The sequence below is a fragment of the Amphiprion ocellaris genome, chromosome 11, assembly GCF_022539595.1.
Source record: "Amphiprion ocellaris isolate individual 3 ecotype Okinawa chromosome 11, ASM2253959v1, whole genome shotgun sequence".
NCBI lineage: Eukaryota > Metazoa > Chordata > Actinopteri > Pomacentridae > Amphiprion > Amphiprion ocellaris.
Genome location: NC_072776.1, coordinates 32,605,251 through 32,632,475, shown reverse-complemented (window position 1 = coordinate 32,632,475; position 27,225 = coordinate 32,605,251). Strand labels below are relative to the sequence as shown.

Below are 27,225 nucleotides of genomic sequence, written 5' to 3'. Positions count from 1 at the left end.
TAGATAGGTGTAGTGAGAGACAGACAGGAAAACAGGGGAGAAGAGTCGGGGGAAGACTTGCAGCAAAAGGCCACTAGCGGGACTCGAACCCGGGACGCTGCGTCAGAGACCAGCTCCTGTACATGAGTCACCTGCTTAACCCGTTGAGCTATATGGGCGCTCATGTTTTATCTTTTTAAGGGTTTAATGATCTGATTAAATGTTTTGCATTTTTAAAAATGTTCAACATTCTTCTTGTTTAATTGTATTTTTTAAATGTTTAATGATGGAAAATACTTCATCTGTAATTTCTGATATTTGTATTTTTAAAATTTTGTTTAATTTCATAATGACATGTATTGTATGGTGTTGAATGATCTCATTCCATATTTTGTCTGTTTAATATAATTTAATGTAATTTAATGTTTAACTCTATTAAACAGACAAAATATGGAATGAGATCATTCAACACCATACAATACATGTCATTATGAAATTAAACAAAATTTTAAAAATACAAATATCAGAAATTACAGATGAAGTATTTTCCATCATTAAACATTTAAAAAATACAATTAAACAAGAAGAATGTTGAACATTTTTAAAAATGCAAAACATTTAATCAGATCATTAAACCCTTAAAAAGACAAAACATTTAATTAAAAAATTAAATGTTTAATTAGAAAAATACATCATAAAGAAAATAAAACTTCAAATAAGAATTAAACAGAAAATACAATGAAGCATTTAAAAAGAAAACTAAACATTAAAAGGTGGTATATGTATATATAATTTAATTGTATTTAATGTTTAACTCTATTAAACAGACAAAATATTGAATTAGATAATTCAAAAACATACAATAGATGTCATTATGAAATTAAACAAAATTTTAAAAATACAAATACTAAAAATTACAGATAAAATATTTTCCATAATTAAACATTTAAAAAATAAAATTAAACAAGAATATTAAACATTTAAAAAAATGCAAAACATTTAATTAGATTATTAAACCTTTAAAAAGACAAAACATTTAATTAAAAAATTAAATGTTTAATTAGAAAATTACATCTTAAATTTTTAAAATCTTTATAACAATAATATTTTTTAAAAGTTTTATTGTGTTATTTTTTTTTGTTTGATTTAATTGCTTTTTGTTATGTAGTTTATTTCTTTAATCTTCTTTTTCTGTCAAGATTTTAACCCCAACCTTAAAAATGAAATAAACCCTTAAATCACAGTGAAAATACTTCTGTTGTCACAATCATGAGTTAGTCAATTATTCAGTTTATCAATTCAACTTTATTTGTTTAGCACCTTTTACACAGATGACAAAACTAAACAAGCAAAGAGAAAAAACTATGATTAAAACTCAAAAACATTAAAAAAAAAAGATTTAACATGGTAATAAAATATGTTGTGTTCAGGGGATGGAGGGAGTTTATTGAAGTCTTCTTGGGCTCACATGGGAAATCATTTAAAATATAAACTCGATATTCAGTCTAAGGAAACCGCAGAGTGACAGAAGAAGCAACAATATCTCCTGTTTTCTCCTTTAATGAGTCGACTCTTCTTGTGCTTTCAGACCAAAGAACTACAGACTCTTCACAACCTGCTCAAACTCTTGGTACAGGACCTCACCACATGGGTCAAGAAGGTTTCTGTCTCATTTCTACTCTGAAGCTCACCTTCTCCTGCTCAAACTGCTGACAAATGTTTCTGCTGCTCTAAAGTCTGGTCTCCAGAACTTCCTAAAAACTCTCAAAGTCTCTTCTGCTGCAGGTTGCTTTGTAGAACTGTTCCAGAAAACCTCACTAAACCACATGGAGGGGCCTCAAGATAGTCGTCCAAATGAAACCATACAAAAACCAAACTAGCACAACCCAAATGCTAAAGTCTCCTGCAGCCTACCAGAGAACCTCTGAGAACAGAGAATCAGGACAGGAACTCTTACCTTCTGGACAACCAACGTTGGTTCTCAAACAAGAATACAGAATGTGTCTGACCAAAAACCTCTAAAGACTCACTACAGCCAAGATAAAGACACAACTCAGCTGCACCAAATCCACTAATCACTGCACACATTAGCACCATGTGCTAACTGTGGCTAAAGAACCACATTTACTAAGACAACTATCCAGTACAAAGCCCTAAAACACACCAAGAAACACATTAAAGACGATTTTACTGCTGGAAGCTGCAAGGCAACGCCTAAAGAACAGACTAAAGCAATGGAGCCAAACCCAGTTCACTGGTGAAGAGAAACAGAGGAAATGTTTGTCTGCAGCTAAATAAAGCAGGAAGACACTGAGCTGCTCAGGTGTTCCTGATAACACCAAGCAGCCACCTGGACAGCCAATAGGAACACAGCCACCTGGACAGCCAATAGGAACACAGCCACCTGGACAGCCAATAGGAACACAGCTTCCTGGAAGTCCAGAGGGCGGGGTTAGTGAAGGAAATTTAATTTAAAGTTGAAGCAGAAAGTTAACAAAGAAAGTTGAAAACCACCTTCTGATCCCTGAAATCTCTGAGTTTTCACACAAAGAACACCTGAACATGTCAAACTGGTTCCATAGTAGAACCATCATTGTAAAAACGTCATAGTATGGTGTGTTGCTTAAAAAACATTAGGACCCGGCTGTCAGGGACAAACATGTAAGAAACATGAGAACAGAGAGAATCCAACCAGTAGGTCACAGTTTATCATCATCTAATCATCTCCTGAAGTCCATATGGTGAGAGACATCAGTATCTGGTTGTTAATTTACCAGAGGATGCTTATAATCATGCTGTCATCACATTTGCTTCATGAGCTACAGCGCATGTGTCGAAGCCTCGGGTATCAGAGGACCATCACTATATGTCTCAGTGTATTCTATTTTGAAATTCATAACCGGATGTTGCTTCGTCAACTGCCGTTAGCTTTCCGTTGCAGCAATCAGCTCCTAGCATGTATGCTAAATGTGTAAACTGAGCTAATTGTCACTTTTAAACTTCTTTTCCGGCTGAAATTGCGGTTAGTTCGCTTTCTGCTATGAGAACTCCGAGGAACCACGACATCTCCTGAGTCTACAAGCATTTTTTGAGGATTTATTGATCTTTTTTTTTGGCGTGAACATCACCTCTGCCTGGGGAAACATAATTGGCTAGGTAGGTAATTTTGTTGTTGCTAACCAGAACTCAGGCTTTTCTGATTTATTAGGACAATAAATCAACTGGAAACCGACCTAAATACGTCCAGGGAGATGGAGGAGATGAGTTACGAGCGGGGAAATGGATCTTTGACAGTTTCTCTGCACTAATTCCTCTTCATGCTGCCACACTAGAAGCTTGTGTTTGGCTGATTTAATCATGTTCAGCTGTTACTTCCATTAAATCAGCAGCAGAACAGTGTCAAATATTACAGCTGAACTCTTTAAACTGCTTGTTTTGATCGTCTCAAAGCAAATATATTCATTTTATAGACAGAAAATGAGCAACTGAGCTCATACGAAAAGCAGAAGTTGGTGATAATGCTGTTGTTTTTGTAAAAATAATCAATAATTTGACCTTAAAATCCAATGTTTAGTTACATAGCAGCAAGAAAAGCAGCAGGTTCTTTTTATTTCAGAAGCATTGTTGTTCCTCAAATGACTTCATGAGAATCTAATTTGCTGTTGAATGATGTTTAATAAATCATAAATTAATAAAGTGTGTATGTATTGTAACAGAGCCAGATTACTGTCATGGGACTCAGTACAACGCAGTGAGTTTATCTGAGGCTGATGAGCTCCATTCTGGTTTGTGTCTAGAGCTGAAGTAACATCATTACTGGAAACAGAGGCTGCTGTCACACTTGTATTTATTGAAGTGTGGAGTTTATCTCCTCCAATCTGCCGATAATTTGATTACATGCAGGGTTCTTGGTAAGTTTGCTGCTAGAAATCAGAGCGATGTGGTTCATGTGGCTGCAGTCAGGCTGGATGTTGAAGCCTCGGCGTGCTTTAAAATATCTAAATCTCATCTAAAATCTCAGTTTAACACATTTATTTACAGGCAGGATTTTCTACAAGCCTGACATTTATGGATATACTCAGATATGACATGGGGAATTTACATACGGATGTGTACAGGCATGAAATTCAAAAGCTCTGCAGTATTAATACTTTTCTATGAGTATTTCTACTCACAATAATGCAAAACCTTTGAAAAATGACTCCAAATTAGTCCAACATTACTCAAAATTAGTCTAAAATGATATAAAATTAGTCCAAAGTGACTCAAAATTAGTCCAGAATAACTAATATTACTCTCAAATGTCTCAAAATGTGTTCAAAAGGACTCAAAATATGTCCAAAATGATTGAAAATTTGTCTAAAATGACTAAAATTAGTCCAAAATAACTAGAATCTTTTCAACAAATTATCAAATTAGTCAAAAACAGCTCAACATGTTTCTAAAATGACTAATAATCAGTCTAAAATGACTAAGAATATGTCCAAAATAATGCAAAATCAGCACAAATGACTCAAAATTTGTCCAAAATCACTCAAATTAGTCTAAAATGACTCAAAATAGTCCAAAATGACTCCAGATTAGTCCAAAATATTCAAAATGTGTCTAAAATACTCATAATTTGTCCATAATGACTGAAAATTAGTCTAGATTAACTAGAATTAGTCCAAAATGACTCGAGTCTTTTCAACAATTAATCCAATTAGTCAAAGTCTACTCAAAATGTTTCTGAAATGATTTAAAATGAGTCTAATATTACTGAAAATATGTCTGATATACTGCAAAACTGCACAAAATGACTCCAAATTCGTCCCAAATGACTAATCTTCGTCTAAATGACTCAAAATGTGACCAAAATTACTTAGAATTTGTCCAAAATGAGTGAAAATGAGTCAAAATGACTCAAAATTTTTCTAAAATGACTCCAAATTAGGCTGAAATGATTTGAGATTAGCTCAAAGTGACTAAAACGAGTCTAAAATGACTCAAAATGTGTCCATAATTACTCAGAATTTGTGAAAAATGACTGAAAATGAGTCTAAAATGACTCAAATCTTGTCAACAAGTAATCAAATTAGTCAAAAAGAGCTCTAAATATATCTGAATTGACTAAAAATGAGTCTAAAATGACTGAAACTATGTCCAAAATCATATACAAAGTAACTCCACATGAGTCTAAGTTGACTCCTCTTTGCTGCTGTAACTGCAGATCTCCCCTCTATGGGGTTAATAAAGGATTCTCTTGTCTTTATAAATAAGAACCGCCGTCTCTCTGCTCATATCTCAGCAGCTCGAGTTCCTCCAGACGGATGGATCCTCTGGGTGCTCGCTCCCAGTTCGTGGACGTCCAGACTCTCCCCACGTGGCAGCAGCAGCTGGGCGAGGATGGAGAGGAAACGCCTCCTCAGGACCTCAGCGACGGTCCACTCGGCCAGCAGAGCTTCCCCTCGCCGTTCCCCTGCAGACCCGACATCAACCGCAAGATCGTCCTGTTGTGAGTCATGATTCTTCACGTCAGCAGCTTTTTATCAACACAGAAAATATGAAAACAAGATCATTTAAACGATTTCTGCGGGGAGCCTGTGGTTTAGGTTGTTTTTTAAAACCTTAGTTGTTCTAAGACTGTGAAATCGAATCGAATGTTGCCCCGTTTTTAGCCCTAAATCCAAAATCGTTCCACCTCGAGTCACCAAAATAAAAAAAAAAAAGTTCCCTGTTATTAAACAAAATGTGTAAAATCTCAAAGGTAGCATTCATTTTTGAGTTAAAAATCCTTAAAGAAGGTGGAGTCGTGTTGATTTATGCTGGGCATGGTGGTGGCAGTATCATGCTGTAGATCAGTGTTTGAAATTCACTCATTTGGACTGATTTTGGACTGATTTTGTACAAATTTTGCATTATTTTGGACATTTTTAGTCATTTTAGAATCATTTTGAGTTGTTTTTGACTAATCTGATTAATTGTTGACACATTTTCATTCGTTTTGAACCAATTTTCCGTTATTTCAGACACAATTTGAGTCACTTTAGACTAATTTGGAGTGATTTTGGACTAATTTGGAGTAATTTTGTACAAATTTTGCATTATTTTGGACTAATTTTAGTTATTTTAGACTCATTTTTGGTCATTTTAGAAACATTTTGAGTTGCCCTTGACTAATTTGATTAATTGTTGACAAGATTCAAGTCATTTTGGACTAATTTGGAGTCATTATGTACATATTTTGGACATATTTTGAGTCATTTTAGACTCATTTTTAGTAATTTTAGAAACATTTTGAGTTGTTTTAGACTAATATTAGTAGTTCTGGACTAATTTCAAATCATTTTATCCATTTAAGCAGTCATTTTTGACTAACTTGTGTAATTTTTGGACACGATTTGTGTCATTTTGGACACATTTTCACTCATTTTGAATACATTTTGCACAATATGGGTGACTTTAGACTAATTTGGAGTGATTTTGGACTAATTTTGAGTCATTTTAGAAACATTTTGAGTTGTTGTTGACTAATTTGATTAATTGTTGACAAGATTCAAGTCATTTTGGTAGAATTTTAGTAATTTTCGACTCATTTTTAATCATTTTAGAAACATTTTGAGTTTTTGTTGGCTAATTTGATTCATCGTTGACAAGATTCAAGTCATTTTGGACACATTTCCCTTCATTTTGGAATAATTTTAAGTTATTCCAGACACAATTTGAGTCACTTCTGACTCATTTGGAGTGATTTTTGACTAATTTGGTGTCATTTTGTGCTAATTTTGCATTATTTTATTAGTATTTACATATATGAGTCATTTTAGACTCATTTTTGGTCATTTTAGAAACATTATGAGTCGTTTCTGACTAATTTGATTAATTGTTGGCAAAATCGGTGTTATTTTGGACACATTTTCACTCATTTTGTACAAGTTTTGCATTTCAGACAATTTGAATCATTTTAGACTAATTATTGATTTTGGATGTTACTGTCAGCTTTAATATGACTAGAAATGTTGTTAAAGTTACACGATTCAACAAAAACATGTCAGATAGTGAAGAGAAAGTCACAGGAAGAGAAGCATCAGCAGAGAAATGACAGTGTTGAGTGATTGTTGTCATTTTAATTATAGTATCGGATGTTCAGAGAGAGAATCCCGGAGCTGTGATTCAAGCGTTGTCAGCAGTAGTTTTTGTGTTTCTGCTTTTTGCGTTTCCACTGAGACCAGTTCAGAGTCCAGAGCAGCTTGTAAATCCTCTTTGTGCAGAAACACATGACCATCTTTAGCAGCAGTTTCTCTGTGAGGCCTCGTTGTTGCAGCGGCAGTCATCAGGAGGAAACACATTCCTGCTGCAACAACATGACCGAGCTCAAGAACCGTCGACCCTCCAGCAGTCGTACCTCCTTCAGCTCGTGACCGCTGGAAATGAAAACACTCAGAGGAGGTTGCACATGTTTGAAAAATGTTGAAAAGTCCCTCATAGGCACATTTTTGAACCTCTGTTCTGGTGATAACTCTATTTGAAGGCACTGTGTTTTCAGATTTCAGATATTTAAAGGCTATATCACCTGTAAATATTCAGTTTTTTGATGCAGAAAATGCGTAAATATATTTTTATGCTTGGCCCCGTAGTTCATTATACACTGCTGGTGCTGCAGCTAAGAGAAAATTAACATAATACAAGATTATTTTCACTTTGATTTGAGCAAAAACGATTATTGGTCATCAAAAAAGGCTGATAACTGAAATTTTAAACTGATTAACGTTAAATGTTATACTTTAACAGCGTTTGATAGCAGAGAATCTGTCATTCATAACTAGGCTTCTTCATTAATAAGGCAGCTCCTAGCAATAGGAGTGATTTCGTCAGAATAGATGCTGTGTTTACTGATCGATCGATCGATTGATTGAGATTGATCAGTTTGTCTCCCTCACTTTCATGTCTTGTGCTTCTCTGTTTTCTTAATCTTTCTTTGTTCTGTCACTTTTATTTCCCAACAAAGTCCAGATCTTAAAGCATTGTTAGTTATTGTTTTCCAGATACTCTCAGGTAATAACCGTTAGCGTAGCCTTAGCCACAGTGAAAGCAGCTTATGTCCTGTTTTGTGAAGATGGTTGTGCTTCTTGTTCAGGTTTTTCAGGTTGTATCTCTGCTAGAGAGGCTGTCTGTCAGTTAGAACAGAATTTTAAAGTTAATCTGACTTTAGGAAGACATTACTGAGCTCCAGATAGCGTTAGCTGCAGGCTAAGAGGCACAGAAAACCTTCTAGCAATAGCATTAGCCTAGCACCGTTAGCAGAATAAGCTCCAGCTGCACCACTTGTTTACCACTTGTCTAATGCCTCACCTTCCAAAATCAAACGTGCTTCTCTGTCTCTCTGTGTAAACAATGGCTTTCAGTGATTGGCTGTTACTCAGGACAGGTAACAACCAATCAGAAAGAGCTGTAGGCGGAACATTGCAGAGACCATAGAGTGATTGCAGAGTGATAGAACTGCTGAAGAGCCAAAGTAGTGCATTTAATCTATTTTACAATAATCTGTCAATGAAAATAATGAAACAATAATGAAAAATGCCAAATATCAGCCACAACTATCTTCATATTACACCACTCTTGGCAGGACACAAGATGAAAGAAGTTTTACTGGTTCAAAGACAAGCACAGATACGAAATATAACTTAAGTCAGTCGTTTCTGCTTCTGCTGATGAAAATTGCATTCCTGTTTGAACATTCATGTGAGCTTTTTACAACCAAACCGTTCCCACACTGAATTTCCTTCAGAGAAAAATCTGGCAGCGGCGTTGCTTTGGCTTCGTTTGTTGCTGTTGTTGTCACGACATAAATCTGTCAACGTGACGCTGAACAGTTTTACACGCCACACCTTCAAACACAAGCAGAATAATCTTGTTCCTTAAATGGAGAGTAAAAGAGAAGTTTGGCTTCATGGGGAATATTTGTAACCGGAGGATTTATACAGACGATAATAAAACAGGAACTACCAGATCTGTTTGTCAGTAAAAGTTATATTTACTTTTTGCAGCCTGGTTGGTTTTACATTGTGACTCATTTATTATTACCACAAAACAACAGCAGCATATAACAACAAAAACAAGACAAAATATTACAAAAACGGGACACAAAATGACAAATATGAGACAAACAATACAAAACAAAACAAAGAGAAAAAATTTGACAAAAAAAATTTACAAAACGACAAAAAATGGACAAAAAAACAGAAGTGAGACAAAAAGGAAACGACAAAAGTCAGACAAAAAGTTACAAAGCAACAAAAAATGGACACAAACAAGACAAAAAATGACAAAAAAGGCACAATGACAAAAATTGTACACAAAACGAAGTGAAACACAAAATGACACAATAAGACAAAAAACAGAAGCGAGACAAGAAGGAAACACAAAACAATAAACAAAACAACAAAAACATTAGACAAACGACAAAAGTCAGACAAAAAAGACAAAAAACTGTAAAAACAAGACAAAATATTAGAAAAATGAGACACAAAATGACAAAAATTAGACAAATGACACAAAACAAAACAAAAAGAGAAAAAAGTTAAGCGACAAAAAAATGGACACAAATGAGACAAAAAAATGACAAAAAAAGAAACAAAATGACAAAAAATAGACAAAACATGCGAGACAGAGGAAACACAAAATTACGAAAACATGAGACAAACAACAAGACAGATACAAAACAGCAAAAGACAAGACAAAATATTACAAAAATGAGACACAAAATGGCAAAAGAACAATGAGCAATCTAGTATTTTAATTTATGATCAAACAACTTGTCACGGTCTAAAAATTATTTTCAATTTATAGTTTTACAAATGTACAATTTGCAGTTCGTGTCTTCTCTGTAATTTTTACACTTTACGAAGTCGTCCATAGGGCCGGATTGGACCTTCTGGAGGGCCGGTTTTGGCCCGTGGACCGCATGTTTGACACCCCTGGTCTAAAGCGAAAAAACACACCCTCTTCCTTCTCGGTCCTGGTGAAATTGTCTTGTGATCAAATTGTTTCAACACAACTGTTTCCTCAGTGTTCTTTCCAAAGAGCTGCAGAGCAAAGAAATGCTGAAGCAATAAAAGAAGAATTGTGCTTTGGCTAAATGTCTTCACAGCTGTTTGTATGAATGTTTGCAGCGTAAAGGTTGGCTGAGTGTAAATACACTGCATGTATATTTTAACCTTCTAAACCCACAAATCAACGTCAATGGATTTGAAAAGAATGTTGTTTTTTAAAAGTTGCCCAAATTTCACCAACAGAGCCGGAAACTATAAAACAGAGAAAATATGTTGGGATTTTAACTCTCCAACGTGCTTTTTGGTCTGGAAACAACCATATCTAAGCCTGAAGTTGTGATATTTGATCAAAAACACCTGATTTTACATGTCAAAACAGAAAACATGGGAATTTATTAGTGACTCTGCTGTTACGTGACAAAAATTTAAGGTCTTTTTGACTGAACTGCAGGCAGTGTAAACAGAGAACGGATTGAATAAGCATGAAAACAAATTAGAAAGGTACATTATATTATGTGTTTGGAGGTAGGAAAAATCTCATGAGGATTCACTGCAGTAAATAACTAAGTAGAAATGGAAACCTGACAAGAATATAGCAACTGAAGCATGTTTCTCACAATAAATAGTGGATAAATATGAAATATGTGATACAAGAAAAATAATAAAATAAAAATAAATAAAGTAATAAAAAAAAGTAAAATAAAAGGATGAATGAAAACTAAATCAATGAAGTGATAAATAAATAAAATTATAAATAAATAATACTATAATAAGTTAAAAATTCAATAAAATGAAAAATAAAAAATAAAACTAAATGATAGATAAGAAAATAAATCAACAAAATTATAAATACATAAATAATAAAATAAATAATAAAATGATAAATAAATAAAATAAAAAAGACATAATAAATAAAATGCTAAAAAAATCAATACATTTATCAATAAATAAAAACAATAATAAATAAGAAAAAATAGTGCAACAAACTTAGACCAACCTACTTTAGTGTTTCTTCCAAGATTTTGAGTGAAGCTGAATCTAAAGATCATTATTTTGTGATGTGATTGTGCCTGTATATTTAAGTGTATTTTATCATATTAAATACACTGATTATGTTTCTTTGTTTGTTTGTTTTTCACACCAGCACCGGGGATGTCGCTCTGCTAAACTGCACCGCCATCGTGAACACCAGCAACGAGTCGCTGACCGACAAGAACCCGGTTTCTGACAGCATCCACCAGCTGGCCGGACCGGAGCTGAGAGACGAGCTGCTCAAACTCAAAGGTTAGAAGGTTTAGATGAGATCCGTCTGCTGAGAAAAACTAGATTTCAGCTCAGTGATCAGCAGCAGCAAAACATAAATGTCAGTGTCAGGATTAGACATAAGCAGACACCTGATGCTCAGCTGATCTTCACAATAAAGCTCCTTTAATATACAGTATATGAACATTTAGGATGATTGAAATACGTTTGAACTATAGTGTCGATCAGACCAAAAGGAACAAAACTAACAAAAGAATTCATGTACATACTGCATACCTCAAGTCTCGCAGCCTCACAGTTTTAAATGCAAAAGTTGAACTGGAGATCAGCTTGGACCAACGTGTGCACGACTCTTGAAATTTGCGGCGGTTGCTTTCCTTAGAGACTTTTGTTTTTAAGATATCTTAAACACTAAATTTTGGAGTTTCCGCGACCATCCAAACACAACGAGCGGTTTAGTTTGTGATAATAGCCCCTATAAACACAATTTTCATGTGTTTCATTATCCAGAACTGCCAGGACATTATTTATTGTTTTTAATAGCCGTGAACACCAAAAATATGTGATTTGTCTAAAATGCATCATGTTGACAACATGCTGTAGGTAAATTAAATCTCTGCCACTGTTCAGATCATTCAGTGGCTTCCAGTTGCTGCCCACATAAAATTTAAAACTCTGACACTTGCATTCAAAAGGAGAATGAGAACAGCTCCCTCCTACCTGAACTCTCTCATTCAGGTCTACACCCCCTGAAAAAGTTCCTGATCCAACCACCACAGGGCAGGTCCATAGCGAGACTCTTCTCTTCTGTGGTTCCCTGGTGGTGGAACGAGTTACCAAACTCTGTTCAATCTGCAGAACCTCTCTCAGTCTTTGAGAAAGGACTAAAAACCAGCTAAAAACCACTGAACACCCTTGCCAGACTGCAAAAAACAACAAAATAAAAAACATCCTGTTACCTCCCACACTGCCTGTAGACACCGCGGTTCTATTAGCACACTTGAGCTTGTTTTAGGGCTCTTATCCAGGTTATTTTCTCCTGACTAGATCCTTGCTGTGTGATATCTACTCTCAGATGTACGTCGCTTTAGATAAAAGCTAAATGAAATTGTAGAATTGTAGGTTTTTTAAAACGAGCAAAAAACATAACTAGCACTCAAAACCTAAAGGCAAGATATCATACAAATATCCTGAACCTCAAACCTAGCATCCATATTCAAGAGAATTCACATATCAAAATGTGTTTTATCTGCTTACAAGCACATTTACAGAAGCTGTGAGGTGTTTTTGTGTTCTTTATTTTGTACTAAATCATTTGTATCATTTGTTTTTGTTTGCAGGATGTCGGACCGGCGAGGCGAAGCTGACCAAAGGTTTTAACCTGGCGGCGAGGTTCATCATCCACACAGTGGGACCCAAGTTCAAAGCCAAGTACAGGACGGCGGCGGAGAGTTCATTATACAGCTGCTACAGAAACATCATGCAGCTGGCAGCGTAAGAATCAAACACTCCTCACCTCCACTAACTGGGCTTTCATCCTCCAAAGCAGCGCTTCATATCACACAGAGTTTTTCAGATTTTATCCTTTCAGTTCCCCTCAGTGTTTGATAAACAACGTTTGACCTCGACAGACAAACAAACAGAGATTTGATGAAAGCCTCTCAGAGCTTTCCAGCCCATTCTGAAGGAATGTTTTCACAATAATCATGTCAGTGACAGTGTTTGGAGAAAAGCTGCATCTGGTTTTATCAAACGTGTTCATTCATGAAAGTTTAAAAGTGCAAAAAAGGCAGTAAGTCTGACAAGAAATACATGGATTTGCACATTTAAAATTCAAAAATTCTCACACAATTTGCTGTTTGCATCTCAATTTGACTTATAATGTAAGATTTATGATATAATTTATTGTTAAATACATGCAGATCTGCATATTTGCTTGACAAATTGTTCACAGTGTCCAATTGAAATTCAAGTATAAAATGTAAAGGGGGAATAATGAAACTGGATGCTAAGTTGTGCGCCGTCAGTTCTTAAACTAAATAAATTATTTTAATAGGATAATGGACTTTTAAATTTGGTTTGCAAAGATGTGTGTTTTCGAAGAGATTTAATAGAATGTCAGACTGTGAATCTGGCCAGTGTCTCGTAGAAATGTGGTATCTAACGTGTTTTTTTTTTTTCCTTGTCACCACAGAGAGCAGTCGATGTCGTCGGTTGGCCTCTGTGTCGTCAGTACGACTAAAAGAGGTTATCCACTGGTGGACGCGACACACATCGCTTTCAGTAAGACACAAACACTTGACTGACTGCTTTCAAAGGCATGTTTGGTTTAAATATTCACCAAAATGACACCATGACAACAGAAATAATCATCATATATTCAACTTTCCGATGGTATGTAACCAAATCTGTTTAAAATCTATGAATTTGAATAAAATCACTTTAATCTACATGTCTCAGATATATGTATTAGTAAATAAATATATTTAAGACAAAAAATACAGGTCAAATACAATTTGAAATTACCAGATTCTGTACTGTAATTAAAATTCAGCACAGTCTTGAAGCTGTTAGTTGTGACCTTCAATGGTTTGAAAAGCAGGTTTTTAATATAATATTGCCAAAATTTCACCTAAATCAGAACTAGAAGCTATAAAAACCGAGAAAATCTTTGGATTTTTAACTTTTTCAACACTCCTTCAACTGCTATAAAGTGTCATTTAATCAGGAAAGAACCAAATCTGAAATTAAAACCAAACCAAATTAAAATTGTCATATTTAATCAGAATCCCTTTATTCTACATGTCTCATTTGAATATTTAAAACAAAACGTCTACTCTCCTTTGTACAACAGAGAATTATTAGTGACTACAGTTACTCAACTGTGAGAAACAGTTACATTACAAAAATTCAGGGACTTTTTTTTAGTTTTTAAAAATACATAATAAAAGAAAATCAACTTCCTTTTTTCCTTTTTGTGATACAGAATTTTTTTTTTTTTCTGATGGTCCTTGAACTAATCATGTGTGACGTACCGTTCCATCTGAAACTTCAGTTTAAAATCTTTATATTTCATCAAAAATCACTTTATTCTACATGTCTCATTTTTTAAAAACAAACCATTTGCGTTTACCGTTGGTGAATTCGTGGATTTTCGGTTGAACTGCAGGCAGCGTTTAGACGGAGCAGATAAGCAACAATTATGCAAACAAATTAAAAACGTTAGTGGTAAAATATCTACAGTTGGTAGAGTTACTTTTTTAGAGCACTTGAAAAAATGTACATGTAGATACCATTATTTTTTTTTTTTGTTTGTATAAAATAAATAATCAACAAAATTCTGCTTCCGTTTTTTAGTTGTTTTTTTATGATTTAATGCATTCTAACTGTTTAAAGACATTTAACCTCTAACCACAGTTGCTCTGTTTCCATGGAGGTTCCGGATTTTATATTGCAGTGAAAAATGAACCCGCAGTGAGTAAGAATGCAACAGGAACGAAAAAAAAATCCAGAAACTGCTCGGGGTCACAGAGAATTACGAAACACACACAAAGAGCTTTTATTAGCATTGTGGGACGTTCAGAACTTGTTTTTTATGATGTCATCTATCAGGCTTTCTGTTTCACATAATCACTGATAATTATCTTGGAAATGAAGTTAAAAAGTAGAATTTAACTTCAGTCCCACACAGATCCACTATAAATACTTTAAATTAGATGAAGAAATTTTACAAACAGACAGACACAGATTTGATTATGACAAACCCAGGACAAACAAACTGGCTTTTAGCTTAACTGATATGTTGACTTAAGCACACAATAATATCATAATCTGATAAACCTGTTTCAGATGCATTTTGCAAAATGAATAAACCTGTGGGTATAAGGCCAAAACTAAGCATTAAGACAAAATACAGCTTCCAAAATGACCATAAACCGAGAACAAAACAGCAAACTATAACCTTTGAGTTAATGCCAGGATGTTATTTTAGTTTAGTTTAGCAAATACATGCACAGAAACGGATGCATTTGTGTTTATTATTTTGCTAGTTTCCAAACTATTTGTCCATAGTACTGTGAACAAGATGAGTTTATAACCATCTTGAAACACTAATTTTGCTAATTGTTAGCATTAAATCACTTTTTTTATAATTAAAAATGCTGATTTTCTCCGTCGTATCTTTGGGAACATGAGGACTTTTAAGGTGTTTTTCTCAGGGGGTTTTTGACATTTTGTAATCACTTCCTTTCGTTGTTTTGTCCTAGTATTTAAGCTAACCGTAGTGGTTTTGAGTTTACAGGAACAGTGCGCAGGTTCCTGGAGAATCACGGAAACAGCATTGAGACGGTGGTTTTCGCCGTGTCGGACACAGAGGAGGTTTGTATGACTTTAATCTGTGCCAGCTGCCCTTTAACTGTATTATACAATCTGTGTACAGATTCATTTTACAGCTTGTAAAAAGGTAGATTGTGGAATTTCTGCTCTTTTGTAACCTTCACTGATCATTTTAATGTTGGTGTTGCATAATTTCCCTGTAATGATGTTACTAAAAATGTAATTTCAGTTTTGTAAACTCAGAGAAAACAAGTTAATAGAGTCAGATTCCTCTTATTCAGCTGTTAAAATGGTGAAGGGAGAGTTTGACAAAGTGTTTGATCATTAAAGCAGCCTGATTCCCTTTAAGTCCTGCTTGAGGGTAGTTAATTTCTCCAACCTTCTGAAAGCCTGAACACACATGTTCTTCTGATTTAAGTCCAGTTTTTCTTATCCTTCCTGTTATGTAACACCATGTCACAGCATGAGCAGCACATTTAGCAAAGAAACTGGAGTTTTGGAGGCATTCAGTTGGAGTGTTGAGCATAAACGACTTTATTTTGTAAACCCTCAAGGCCAAATATACAATTATTGTAGTTACGCACATAAAATAAAGAAAAAAAGAATGAAAATACACTTTGTGTTGCTGCTATGTACGTGTAGGGTGAATTTAAATACCCAGTTAAAGAGCTGGACTGGATATTTATTGCCAATAACCGTAATATAATTCTTCTTAATCATAAAGAACATTTAATTTATCCACAGTTCCATGTTTCCTAGTATAAATGGTGTCACTTTCACTATTCATGTGGATTTCTAACAACATAAATATACAATTCAGCTGCAGTTATCCATGAAGGAAACTGTGGATATCTATAACAGAATTTGCTGTAATTCCACTTTCAGATCTCGACAGTTTAATCATAATTCTAGTTTAAGATAATTAAATTAAATTAGGTTTTAACTCATCAGAATGATGTAAATATCTTGAGTAAAACCAGTCAAAATGATGTTTTTGATGTCTGTTATCTGTATCCAGGCGCTGTTAGTCAATTTAGTGTTACTGATTAATTGGTTATTGATTAGAAAGGCTGCCAAAACAAGGAAATGTGAAATACATAAACAACTTACCATTGATTGATGGTAAGCTTCAGTAATAGTTGGTAAAAGAATTTAAATTTGATTAGCTTGAAATTAACACTAACTTAACCAAAACACAAAGGTCACTTACATGTTATGTTAAATATCAAGTATTTGTGTCAAACAATTACAATATCATGAAATGCTTTTTTTCCTGCTATTTAATTCAAAAAGATAACCTTTTATATTTAAATACTTAAATATTCTGTATTTATTACACGTAAAGTAAAAAATTTCAAGCCTGTTTTTGTTTCAGTTGTCAGCATTTTTGATGATAACCCTAACCCTTTCGAGTTAAATCTGCGTACTCAATCCATAAACAAATCCTCTGATAAAAACTGCAATATTCTACAAAAAAAGGCTATTGTCTCAGTTTAGATCATTTCTTTATTTACTCTGTTTAATCAGATTAAATTATGATTAAACTGTCTGATGTCTAAAATTATTCAGAATCTGCTGAAGTCAACTTTTATTTATTGCTTTTACTTATTTTTTTTTTACTTTTAAGTTTTTTATTGTTTTGTGTATTTATTGCTATGTGGTTTTTCTCCCTTTATTTATCTGTCGAGTGAGAACAGATTCAACTTAGCTGCTAGCCAGTGCAGCAAAATAGTAATAAATATACCAATTAAAAGAACCAAGCGACATTGAAAGAAAATATACTGCAGATTAGATCTAGTACCTGGTTGTTCCACCAGGGGGAGCCTCTTATTGTTTGATACTGTAGAGACCAGAGGAGGTAGAAGCAGTTTATAATGTTATTGTGGGAGTTTAGCTAGCAACTGGCACCATGACAAAGTCTTCTGTAGTGTTTAATGCCTTCTGGCCAGAGCTTTATAAAGTAAAGTGCACTGAAACAGCATCACTTTGTCCCAGTGGCTGAAAATCTGTCTGACACATAAGTACAGTCAAGGTGTCTTAATTTCTATCATAAATTTTGTGTTATTGATTGACTGATTATTGATTGATAGTGCTGCCAAATTAAGAAATTTGTTCAAACTCAGCATCCCTTTCTCACAAGGAAATGAGAAAAGTCTAGTCAAATTAACAGGAAGTGATAAGCTTGGGTTATAGTCGTAGTCAGTGAAAGACTAGATTATTTAGTATGTGTATGTGTGTTGTTTCAGCCTGTATTCAAGAAGTTGCTGCCTCTCTATTATCCTCGCTCTGAGGACGAGGAGAAGACTTTCCTGCCTCTTATTCCAGCTGACATCGGAAACTCCGAGGGCGAACCCGTCGTCCCGGAGAGACAGATTCGTATCGCCGAGAAACCTGGAACCTTGGAAGGTAGAAAACCAGTTTAAACTGTTTGATAGAGCTCTGTAATGTGGTTCACTTTCATGTCTGCAATCTCTTTACAAGATTAGACGTCATATTTGTTCAAATGGTTTGTATTTAAGTCTCCTTCTTGTGTCAAACATCAGTTGAATTCTTGCTACGGTTTTGAAAGTTGGCTCAATAAACACTCAGTACTTGAAGGGTTTGGAAGCAGAGTGGTCTAAACCACTTTCTTTGGTGCTTGCGAAAAATGGGTTCAAAGTTTTGTGTTTTCAAGAATGGTCTAACAGTTGAAGCGCCACTGTAAGGCTGTATTTGGGATGTGTGTTAGACCAGTTTAAAATCTAGACCATAAAACATTACAGAAATGATATAAAGCTCAGTTCAGATTTTTTTGTGGGTTAGACCACTCTGCTTCTAACCCCCTCACTTGATTCCGCTTCATTTCTGACCAAAGGAAGGGAACCTCAACTTCAATTTTGACTGAATTGAAGCACTTCAGAATTAACTAAGGATATTTTAACTGCACTACAAAGACAGAACAGCAGTTTTTAGGAGATTATGATCTGTTTTGTCTCAGAAAAACTTAAATAAGTCAGGTCGGAACAGTCTGTGGGTGTCGAGTTAAGTAGTCTACCTGTTCAACAACATGGTTAGTCAGCCACAACATTAAGTTTTGTCTAAGTAAAGATGTAGTTCTGGGTCAGGATTGAATGTGAGAACCGTTTGTTTAAGTTCAGGTAGTCGCTGAGTCAGTCTGAGGACATGGAAAAGCATTTTTTTAACTGGGTCAGTGGAACATCTGGCTACCTTTTACCGACTCACACACACCTACTCGTGCACACCCACTCATGCACTGCTTCCTCCCTGGATGACATCATGTTTTCCACACAGTATCGTCTGAATATGACAATCGGGAGGCCGAACGCAGCAGGTGCTTTTCTGTCATGTTTTTATGCAGTTTGTCGTCTTTCTGTTACCAAGAAATTAGCATTATTCCATAGCAAGACAGAGCTGCAGGCTGCTTTTATAGGGTTTACTTGATGATGATGGATTCGTTAATAATTAAAAGATTATTAACTGATAAGGTAGACGAAGGACTTGAATGTCAGAAGACGTATTGTAGATCAGCTGTAGTACCTGGTGGTTGTTGTACTTCTAAATGATAAATAGTCACTGATTGTCTAGTACCAGTTTGGACCCTTTTGCCTTCAGAACTGCCTTAATTCTTCATGGCATCAATTCAACAAGGAAATGTTTCTCAGAGATTTTGGTCTACATTGACATGATTGTGGACAGAAATTGTGTCACTATGGAGGCCATTGGAGCCCAGTCAACTCATTTTCATGTTCAAGAAACCAGTTTGAGATGATTTCAGCTGGTCCACTGTGGTCATAAATGGATGGACATGGCCTTAACACTCAGGGAGGCTGTGTGGTTTAAATGATGCTCATTTTGTGCCAAGAAAATATCTCCCACTCCATTACACCACCAGAAGCCTGAACCATTGATACAAGACAGGATGGATCCATGTTTTCATGGTGCTTACGCCAATTTCTGACCAGAAATCGAGACTCATCAGACCAAGCAAATTTTTTCCAATCTTCTATTGTCCGGTTTGGTGGATTGTAGCATCGGTTTCCTGATTATAGTTGACAGGACTGTCTTCTGCTTCAAGGTTGGATGAATATGTATTGCCTTTCTGTTATCTCAAACCATTCTCGCTGTTCTCCTCTAGCATAAAGGGTTTTTTTTCTCCCAGGGAACTGCTCACTGGATATTTGTTCTTGTTTGGATCATTTTCTGTAAATCCTCGAGATGGTTGTAGATTGAATGTCTCAAATCGTCAAACCAGCCACGTTCAAAGTCACTTAAAACACCTTTCTTCCCCATTTGAACTTCAGCAGGTCGTCTTCATCGTGTTTACATGCCTAAATACGTAGAGTCGCTGCCATGTGTTTGGCTGGTTACATTTTTTAATACTAGCATTAGCTACATTAACAGCAACATTAGCATTAGCTATAGTAACAGCAACATTAGCATTACCTACAGTAAAGGTAAAATTAGCATTAGGTACAATAACAGTAACACTAGCATTAACTATAATAACAGTACCACAAGCATTAACTACATTAACAGTAACTATTGATAGCTTGAGATTAAACTTAAACTCTCTATAAAATCTGCATGTTCTATGACCTCTCCAGTTTACCTAGCCAAAGCTTTGGTTAAATGTTAGGTTTTGGGTGAGGAGGATTGTAAAAGTAACACCAGTCCATGTGTTAGTGTTTGTGGTTTCCACGTTGAAGCCAGTCGCCTCCACTGACCTGCAGTGTGATGTCTGCTGGCCTGGCGCTTCAAAGCAGTGAGATGTGGCTTCAGGGTGTCGATCCAAAGAAAGCAGCAGCCTGCAGGAGAAACCCAATAACAACAGGCTGATGTATACACGCTGACAGACAGATGCGGCCTTGTGGAGGTCGATAAAATGCGTGGACATGCATAGAGCAATGCATGTGGTGGACTCGAACACATGCAAATAGTGGATGTGTCTAAAAAAATTAACACAGACAAGCCAGGACACCGATGCAAATTAGTAGTAAGATTAGTAATCTGATAAATAAAAGCATGCAGTGAATCTTTTAGGAGAAAATCAGCATATTAAAGATAAGCATGAGTCCAAATTCTTGATGTTTTACTGAATACATTCTGTAAAAAGTGTAATTTAAGTCTTGCTTGTTTGGGTTTTTTTTGCATAAGGGAGGACAGATGTGTTTGAATATGCACATCTGTCCTGTGTGCATGTAACTTTACAGTAACTCCTGAATCCATTAAAGATTAAAAATTTAAATATCCGCTCGCTATCTGTTTCTCTAGATGACAGCGAGGAGGAGAACCTGGATTTGGATCTGGGTCAAGTGGGAAATCACGCCTTTGCTCGGATGGAGGGCGACGTGGACAAACAGAGGAAACTGATCTTACAGGGCCAGATGTCAGAGGCAGCCATGCAGAAACAGCACCAGAGAAAGTAAGAATGCAACCAAACTCTAACAGAGCTGGAACATACTGCATTAACACACATTTTTATGTAATAATAGTACTCTGTAATATACCATGAAGGATCAACATATTGAACTGTTAGCTATGGTGCCACCTCCACGCTACATACCCAGGGAGGTTTTAACAAGCCTTCTTGGTTGTTGTTTACATTCTTCCTGTCACTAAACCACTTGCTATAAGAGTCCAGATTATGCATCTCGGTACGTTTTTGTATTCCTGTACTGTATATTTTGTATTCTTGTATATTTTCACACCTTTTTCATATTTGAGAAACTGTTGCAAAGCAGTTTCCCTGCAGTGATTATTACAATTATTCTATTTTTGAAGTCCCAAATTGTCTCTTGTTAGAGCATTAGTTAGTCCAAAAACTTTTGTGTACATTTCAGAAAGAAATATTGGACTTTATAGTCCTCTGCTTTTATTTTGCAGCTGTAGTTCCTAGTTACGTTTATGTCATGGCATCTTAACATCAGTGTTCATAATATAATGAATTATTAATAATTAAACTAAGTAAGAGTTTACAGACAAGTTAAGATTATTATTAAATCACATTTACCATAGATATTTTACTACTACTACTTTACCGCTACTTTTTAATTAGTTTCCATACTTGTCTCTTATCGACTAAACAGTAGTTCAGTCTAGTTTAGCCAGAAAATCCTAGAATATTTTACTGTTGGTTAGCTGAGTCACTAATAGCTTATCGGTTAAAAAGAGTGCAGATTTTTGTACAGCATCTGTTTATTATTGGAGAAATTTTGAAATGAAATGTGTAGAATACAAAGATTTTGATTAAATATCATCTTTTTTTAAGCTAAGATTTGGTACATTTGGAACCGGAAGTCACACATTATTAATCTTTCTGCTTTTGCAGTTTCTGTCTGATAAATAGTGTTATTTTGTTTTTGTTTTTTTAAAGTTAACATGTCTTTCAAACACACTGGCTCAATTTGGCGTTCAGAAGGCTAACGTAACTTGCAATAGTGTATTTTTTAAAAGCTGGATTAACTACTTTTACTGATTTGAATACTTCATCCCCACTGTTAAAACAAAAAGTATAAAAAAGATAGTAGAAAGAAAGACTTCTTATAGCAAGTTTCGCCAAGTTTAAAGCAAATCTATATTATTTATAGCTAACATCAAATTAATTTACTGCATGAGGAACTGTGTGTCCCTACAAGTCATAGCAGAGATTATTTAGAGCTTTTACACATCAGTTATTAACTCACAAATGTCTCAATATTTTACCTCCTAGTGAAGTTTCTATAGCGGCAATGGTTGCAGTATTTTAGATGCATGTATACTCCGTATTATGTGGTGTGTTTTCATCTATGCAACATAAACTAAAGGTGCTTCTCTTTGTGTGTTTCAGCTACAGTCGCTGGTTGTGTCGAGCGAGAGCAGAAGATCTGTCAGACATCGCTGCACTGAAAGCCTTGTACCAAACCGGTAGGAGTTTAGTCATATCTTCCATTATCGTATGTTTCATTTCTGTAAATGTAAAACTGAAACAAAGGGGCGTGTATGTGGTTAAAGTTCCTGTGCTGTCATCCACTTTCCCCGCCTTTGTTTGCAGGATTAAAGAAAAAAAACACTTGTAAATTAAATATATCACCTCTGTGAACTTTGAGCTGTGAGGTGCAGTTTTACACCTTCACCAGTAGGAGGCAGTGATGTTGTGCAGCTTTGTTTTAAAGATCTCGTGTCCTAAAAGCTGTCAGATGTGAAATGATATTTGAAAAACTTTAACACACTGTTTAGCATCCTTTCCTAAACTATGCATCATCTAGCTTTCTGAATATTTTAAGCATCTGTGTTTACGAAAATGTCACGTTCATCTTTAATTTTTAAGGTAATTAATAAAGTGCGAAGTGTTAAACTGATAAAAAAACACAACATAAAACAGTGTAAAGGTGTGTGATGATACAAAACAGACCAGTAATAAAATAAAATGATGAGCTACGGTCTCTGAATTCACATGAATCACACAAAAGATAAGATAAGCCTTTATTAGTCTGTTCACAGCAGCAAAGATGGTGCGAAAAATCAAGGAATGTTGTACAAAAATCAAAAAGAAACCAAAATATACATTAATGCTTGTTCTAGAAATAACAGCATTGCACATATTAATGCATGTGTATTACAATAGTACACAATGAGCATCTTTTATCATCTTTTTTGTTAGGTATTAACAGCCTAAAACAACCTTAAAATTAAGAGCCGCTAGTTAAATAAGAACCGTTAGATAATTGTGCTATGCATAATCTGATTATTTGTTTCAATAATAATGATTTACTTATTTTGTCATATAAATAGTTCAAAAACTAAATATACACTGAAAGAAGTCTATTTATAATAAGACTTAAACAGTAAAAAGCAGAAAATCCTGACATTTAAGAACCATAAACCAGAGAACGTTTGGCATTTTTGCTTGATAAATCAATGAAATCATTCATTTATTCTAGAAATTGTTGTTATTTGTTGCAGATGCAGGCGACTTACTAACTCTCAGGACTGACTGTGGAGTTATTCATCTGGAATGATGTGTTATTATAACTACTATACCTGTTAAACAGCTGTTAAATTATATTTGCATTCATCTAATATCCTATTATCCTCATTATTTAATCTACAAAATGTTAGAACATTGAGAGAAAAAGTCTAAAGCGCTTCTTATTTTGTCCAAAACCTCAAAGATATTAAATTTACAAAGACACAAAAATGTGAAAAGCTGCAAATCCTAACTTCTGAGATTCTGGAAATCAAGATTCTAAGTCATAATTGAACCGTTTGTTGTGTTAATGTGTGTTTCTGCAGGCGTGGACATGTGTGGACGGACAGTGATGGTCGTGGTCGGACGAAACATCCCAGTGACCCTCATCGACGTTGAAAAGGTACCAAAACCTGAAGTTATTTCAGAATAAAAGCCTTTTCTTGACGTTGCAGTGAGTCAGGTTTGACTGTTCTCTGGTTGAATGTTTGTAGCAGCTTCTGTCTCTGCGTGTTCAGAGCATCTGTGTTTGTCCTTTTCAGTTTGCGTCTGTATTCAAACACACTCGTGGACGTCTGCAAACTGTACAAATGTGTTTTGTTTGTGTGCACATAAGCGTGTTGCATCTGCATTTCGTTGCAAATCCTGTGATCTTGCAACGTGTGTTTGCAAGTTGTTCTAAATTGTTAACAGTTTTAACATCTACAGGGTCAAATACTTAAGTTTTTGCTCACTGAACACAAAGTTTGAAGTAGTAAATAAATTTTAGAAGCATGTACTTAGCAAGTACCTGTGGCTCAAATTTTTCATCACAACGCAACAAAAATACTAAAACTGCAACCTTAGAAAATAAATCCCAAATTGTTTTAAATTTTTAACAGTTTTAATGTCTGCAGGGTCAAATTTTTAACTTTAAAGTAGTAAATACATTTTAGGATCATGTATCTCCTGTAGGCTTGTTTTTCACTGCAATAAAAAATCTATTTTTTTTTTAATTATAACAAATTTAATGCCATAAATCCTTAAACACAAAAGTAAAATAAAGCTTTAATTATCTGTTTTGGAAAACTTAAAATAAATATAACTTGAATCAGCATATAGAGCATTTTAAACAGTGCCTGTAAGTGTTATAAGTACTGGTAAAAATGTTAAATCTGCATACTACAGATATTTTGCTGCATGCATTTTTTATTTGTATTTGCGCCGTGTAAACACTGCCTGCAGTTCAGCTGAAAAGTTAGTACATTTTAGTCTCGTGTCTGTAATTTTTTGCTAGTTAACTACCTATGGCTCAAATATTAAATCACCAACTGAAAGCTTTAAAAAAAAACAGTGATCCAAAACAGGGTATTCAACTCAAAAAAAAACATTAATAAAAGGCGTTAAAGTGCGTGTGTGTGTGTGTGTGTGTGTGTGTGTGTGTGTGCGCGTGTGTGTTTGCGTGTGCAGGCCCTGCTGTACTTCATCCACGTCATGGATCACATCACGGTGAAGGAGTACGTGATGGTTTATTTCCACACTCTGACCGGAGAACACAACCATCTGGACTCCGACTTCCTCAAGAACCTTTATGACATCGTGGACGCCAAGTAAGTGTGAAGTTTTACTCACCTGAGCTGCTGCACACTTCCTTTGTAAGAGCTGTGCATGAACCTTGAACTGAGTGCATGCTGGGAAATGTATTTCAGACACGTGCAACATTTTGTAGTTAGATTTAAAGATTTTTACAGTTTTTGGACTCAGTAGACTGGGTTTCAAAGCATTTATCCTGTTTTTTGTGCATTTTTACACACTGTGGGCTAATTTTTCACTGCAATATGAATCATAAACTGTACAACTGTGGCTAGAAATGGAGAGAACTCAAAAATGACTTTACTGTAGCATGGCAAATTTATACATCCATAAATAATTTATTAAAGTTGATGAATTTCAGAGGGTGTTTTAGTTTGTTTTTTGCTCCCATCACATTTTTAATCACTGTAGGCTAATTTTTCACTGCAATATAAAGTCTATTTTTTTGCAGTATAACACAAATATAATGTAGAAATCATAAAAAGCTACAGTTAAATAAATCATTATCTGTTTTTTTTTTAAATTATGTAACATTTTTTAAAGTGCCCATAAGTGTTATTAATCCCAGAAAAAATGGTGAATCTGCATACTATAGATATTTAGCTACATGCATTCTTTATTTGTTTATATATGGTATAAACACTGCCTGCAGTGCGACTGAAAAGTTAGCGCATTTTAGTCACGTGTCTGTAATTGTTTTTATCATTTACCGAATCTACTTTTAAAAAATGATTTATTATTTGCTGAATATTTAAACGTTGCACACCGTTTTAATGCACATCGTTTGTGTTTTTGTAAAATGTGTAACTTTAGAGATAATCTGCCTTTCAACATGCCAGTTCTGGTTTCTGGAGGTTTAATGCTTGTTAAATGTGTTTACTTTGGAGTCAAATGCAAGACAAATTAGATTGGACACCAGCTTAGTTTTCATTTTTGCCTCACAATGATTGACAAGAAGGACAAACAGAGAAGTCTAGAACAGTTACTCCTTTAGCCTCCCACTCACCTGGAACTATTTGTTCTGGGTTTACAGCAGAATTAGCCGTTTTAGATACTCAGATGCACCTAAGAATCACAGAAAGTGGGTTTTCTTTGAGGAATCAACCCAAAAGTTAGCAAAATCCCTTCATCTACGAAGGTTTGACAGCTCTTTAGAAGCTGAATTTGTTTCTTACATGAGCCTATCCACTTTTTGTAGCTTAATAAAATGTGAAAGAGTGTCATATCCAGTTATGGCTGTAAAATGAAAAAATGCTGCGTCATCTTTGAGGTTTTGCTGTCATTTGACCTTCTGCTGACCTCTGCAGCCGCGAACGATGTTTACACTGCAGCACGACACCACCGAGGCTGTGGTTTGTTTGGACGTTTTTTGGAAAAGAAAAAAAAAACCAAGCTTTTGTTTCGTTGTGGATTTTTGAAAATCTGGCGGCCATATTTGGACCAGGGAAATCCAAACTTGGAAGCAAATCCTCGAGGCTGATATATTGGCTGTGACTGAGCCGTAATCAAAGCTCTGAAAGCAGATCGTTGTTCTGAATTTGCAGTGAAGCGTTTCAGCTTTGGACACAGCTTCTCATTTAATGGTTTTTCTTTATTTTCATGACTATTTATGTTGTAGATTCTCATTGAAGGCATCAAAACTATGAATGAACACTTATGGAATTATGTAGTAAACAAAAAATTGTGAAATAAGTCAAAACATGTTTTATATTTTAGGTTCCTGGGTAGTTCCTAGATGGTTCCTTGAGGATTAATTCAAAGTTTTTACAATTTTCTGGACTGACTGACCTTCAGTTTTTATAGTAATGATGGACTGTCGTTTCTCTTAGCTGATTGGTTCTTGCCATAATATGGATTCTAATAGTTGTCAGATAGGGCTGTCAACTGTGGACCAACCTGACTTCTGCACAACACAACTGATGGTCCCAACCCCATTAAGAAGGCAAGAAATTCCACACATGAACCTTGACTAGGCTCACCTGTGAAGTGAAAACCATTTCAGGTTCTACCTCATGAAGCTCATCAAGAGAAGGCCAAGAGTGTGCAAAGTAGTAATCAAAGCAAAGGGTGGCTATTTTGAGAAATCTAAAATCTAAAACA

The 27,225-nt window shown here is 35.1% G+C and overlaps 1 protein-coding gene across 2 annotated transcripts in view; it reads left to right on the top strand.

The window, feature by feature from the left end:
- The first annotated feature begins 2,892 nt into the window (after positions 1-2,892).
- gdap2 (ganglioside induced differentiation associated protein 2) overlaps positions 2,893-27,225 on the top strand; it is a 38,354-nt gene continuing 14,021 nt past the window's right edge. The window contains exons 1-11 of one of the 2 annotated variants that reach the window (XM_023291845.3): positions 2,893-3,135; positions 5,270-5,473; positions 11,155-11,294; positions 12,614-12,767; positions 13,468-13,556; positions 15,574-15,650; positions 17,855-18,014; positions 20,880-21,030; positions 22,435-22,511; positions 23,880-23,956; positions 25,003-25,142. In XM_023291845.3, coding sequence (XP_023147613.2) covers positions 5,289-5,473; positions 11,155-11,294; positions 12,614-12,767; positions 13,468-13,556; positions 15,574-15,650; positions 17,855-18,014; positions 20,880-21,030; positions 22,435-22,511; positions 23,880-23,956; positions 25,003-25,142 — 1,250 coding nt within the window. In that variant the 5' untranslated portion in view covers positions 2,893-3,135; positions 5,270-5,288. Of the gene's footprint in view, positions 3,136-5,266; positions 5,474-11,154; positions 11,295-12,613; positions 12,768-13,467; positions 13,557-15,573; positions 15,651-17,854; positions 18,015-20,879; positions 21,031-22,434; positions 22,512-23,879; positions 23,957-25,002; positions 25,143-27,225 lie in introns of both variants that reach the window. The other variant, XM_023291844.3, reaches the window with a different exon arrangement.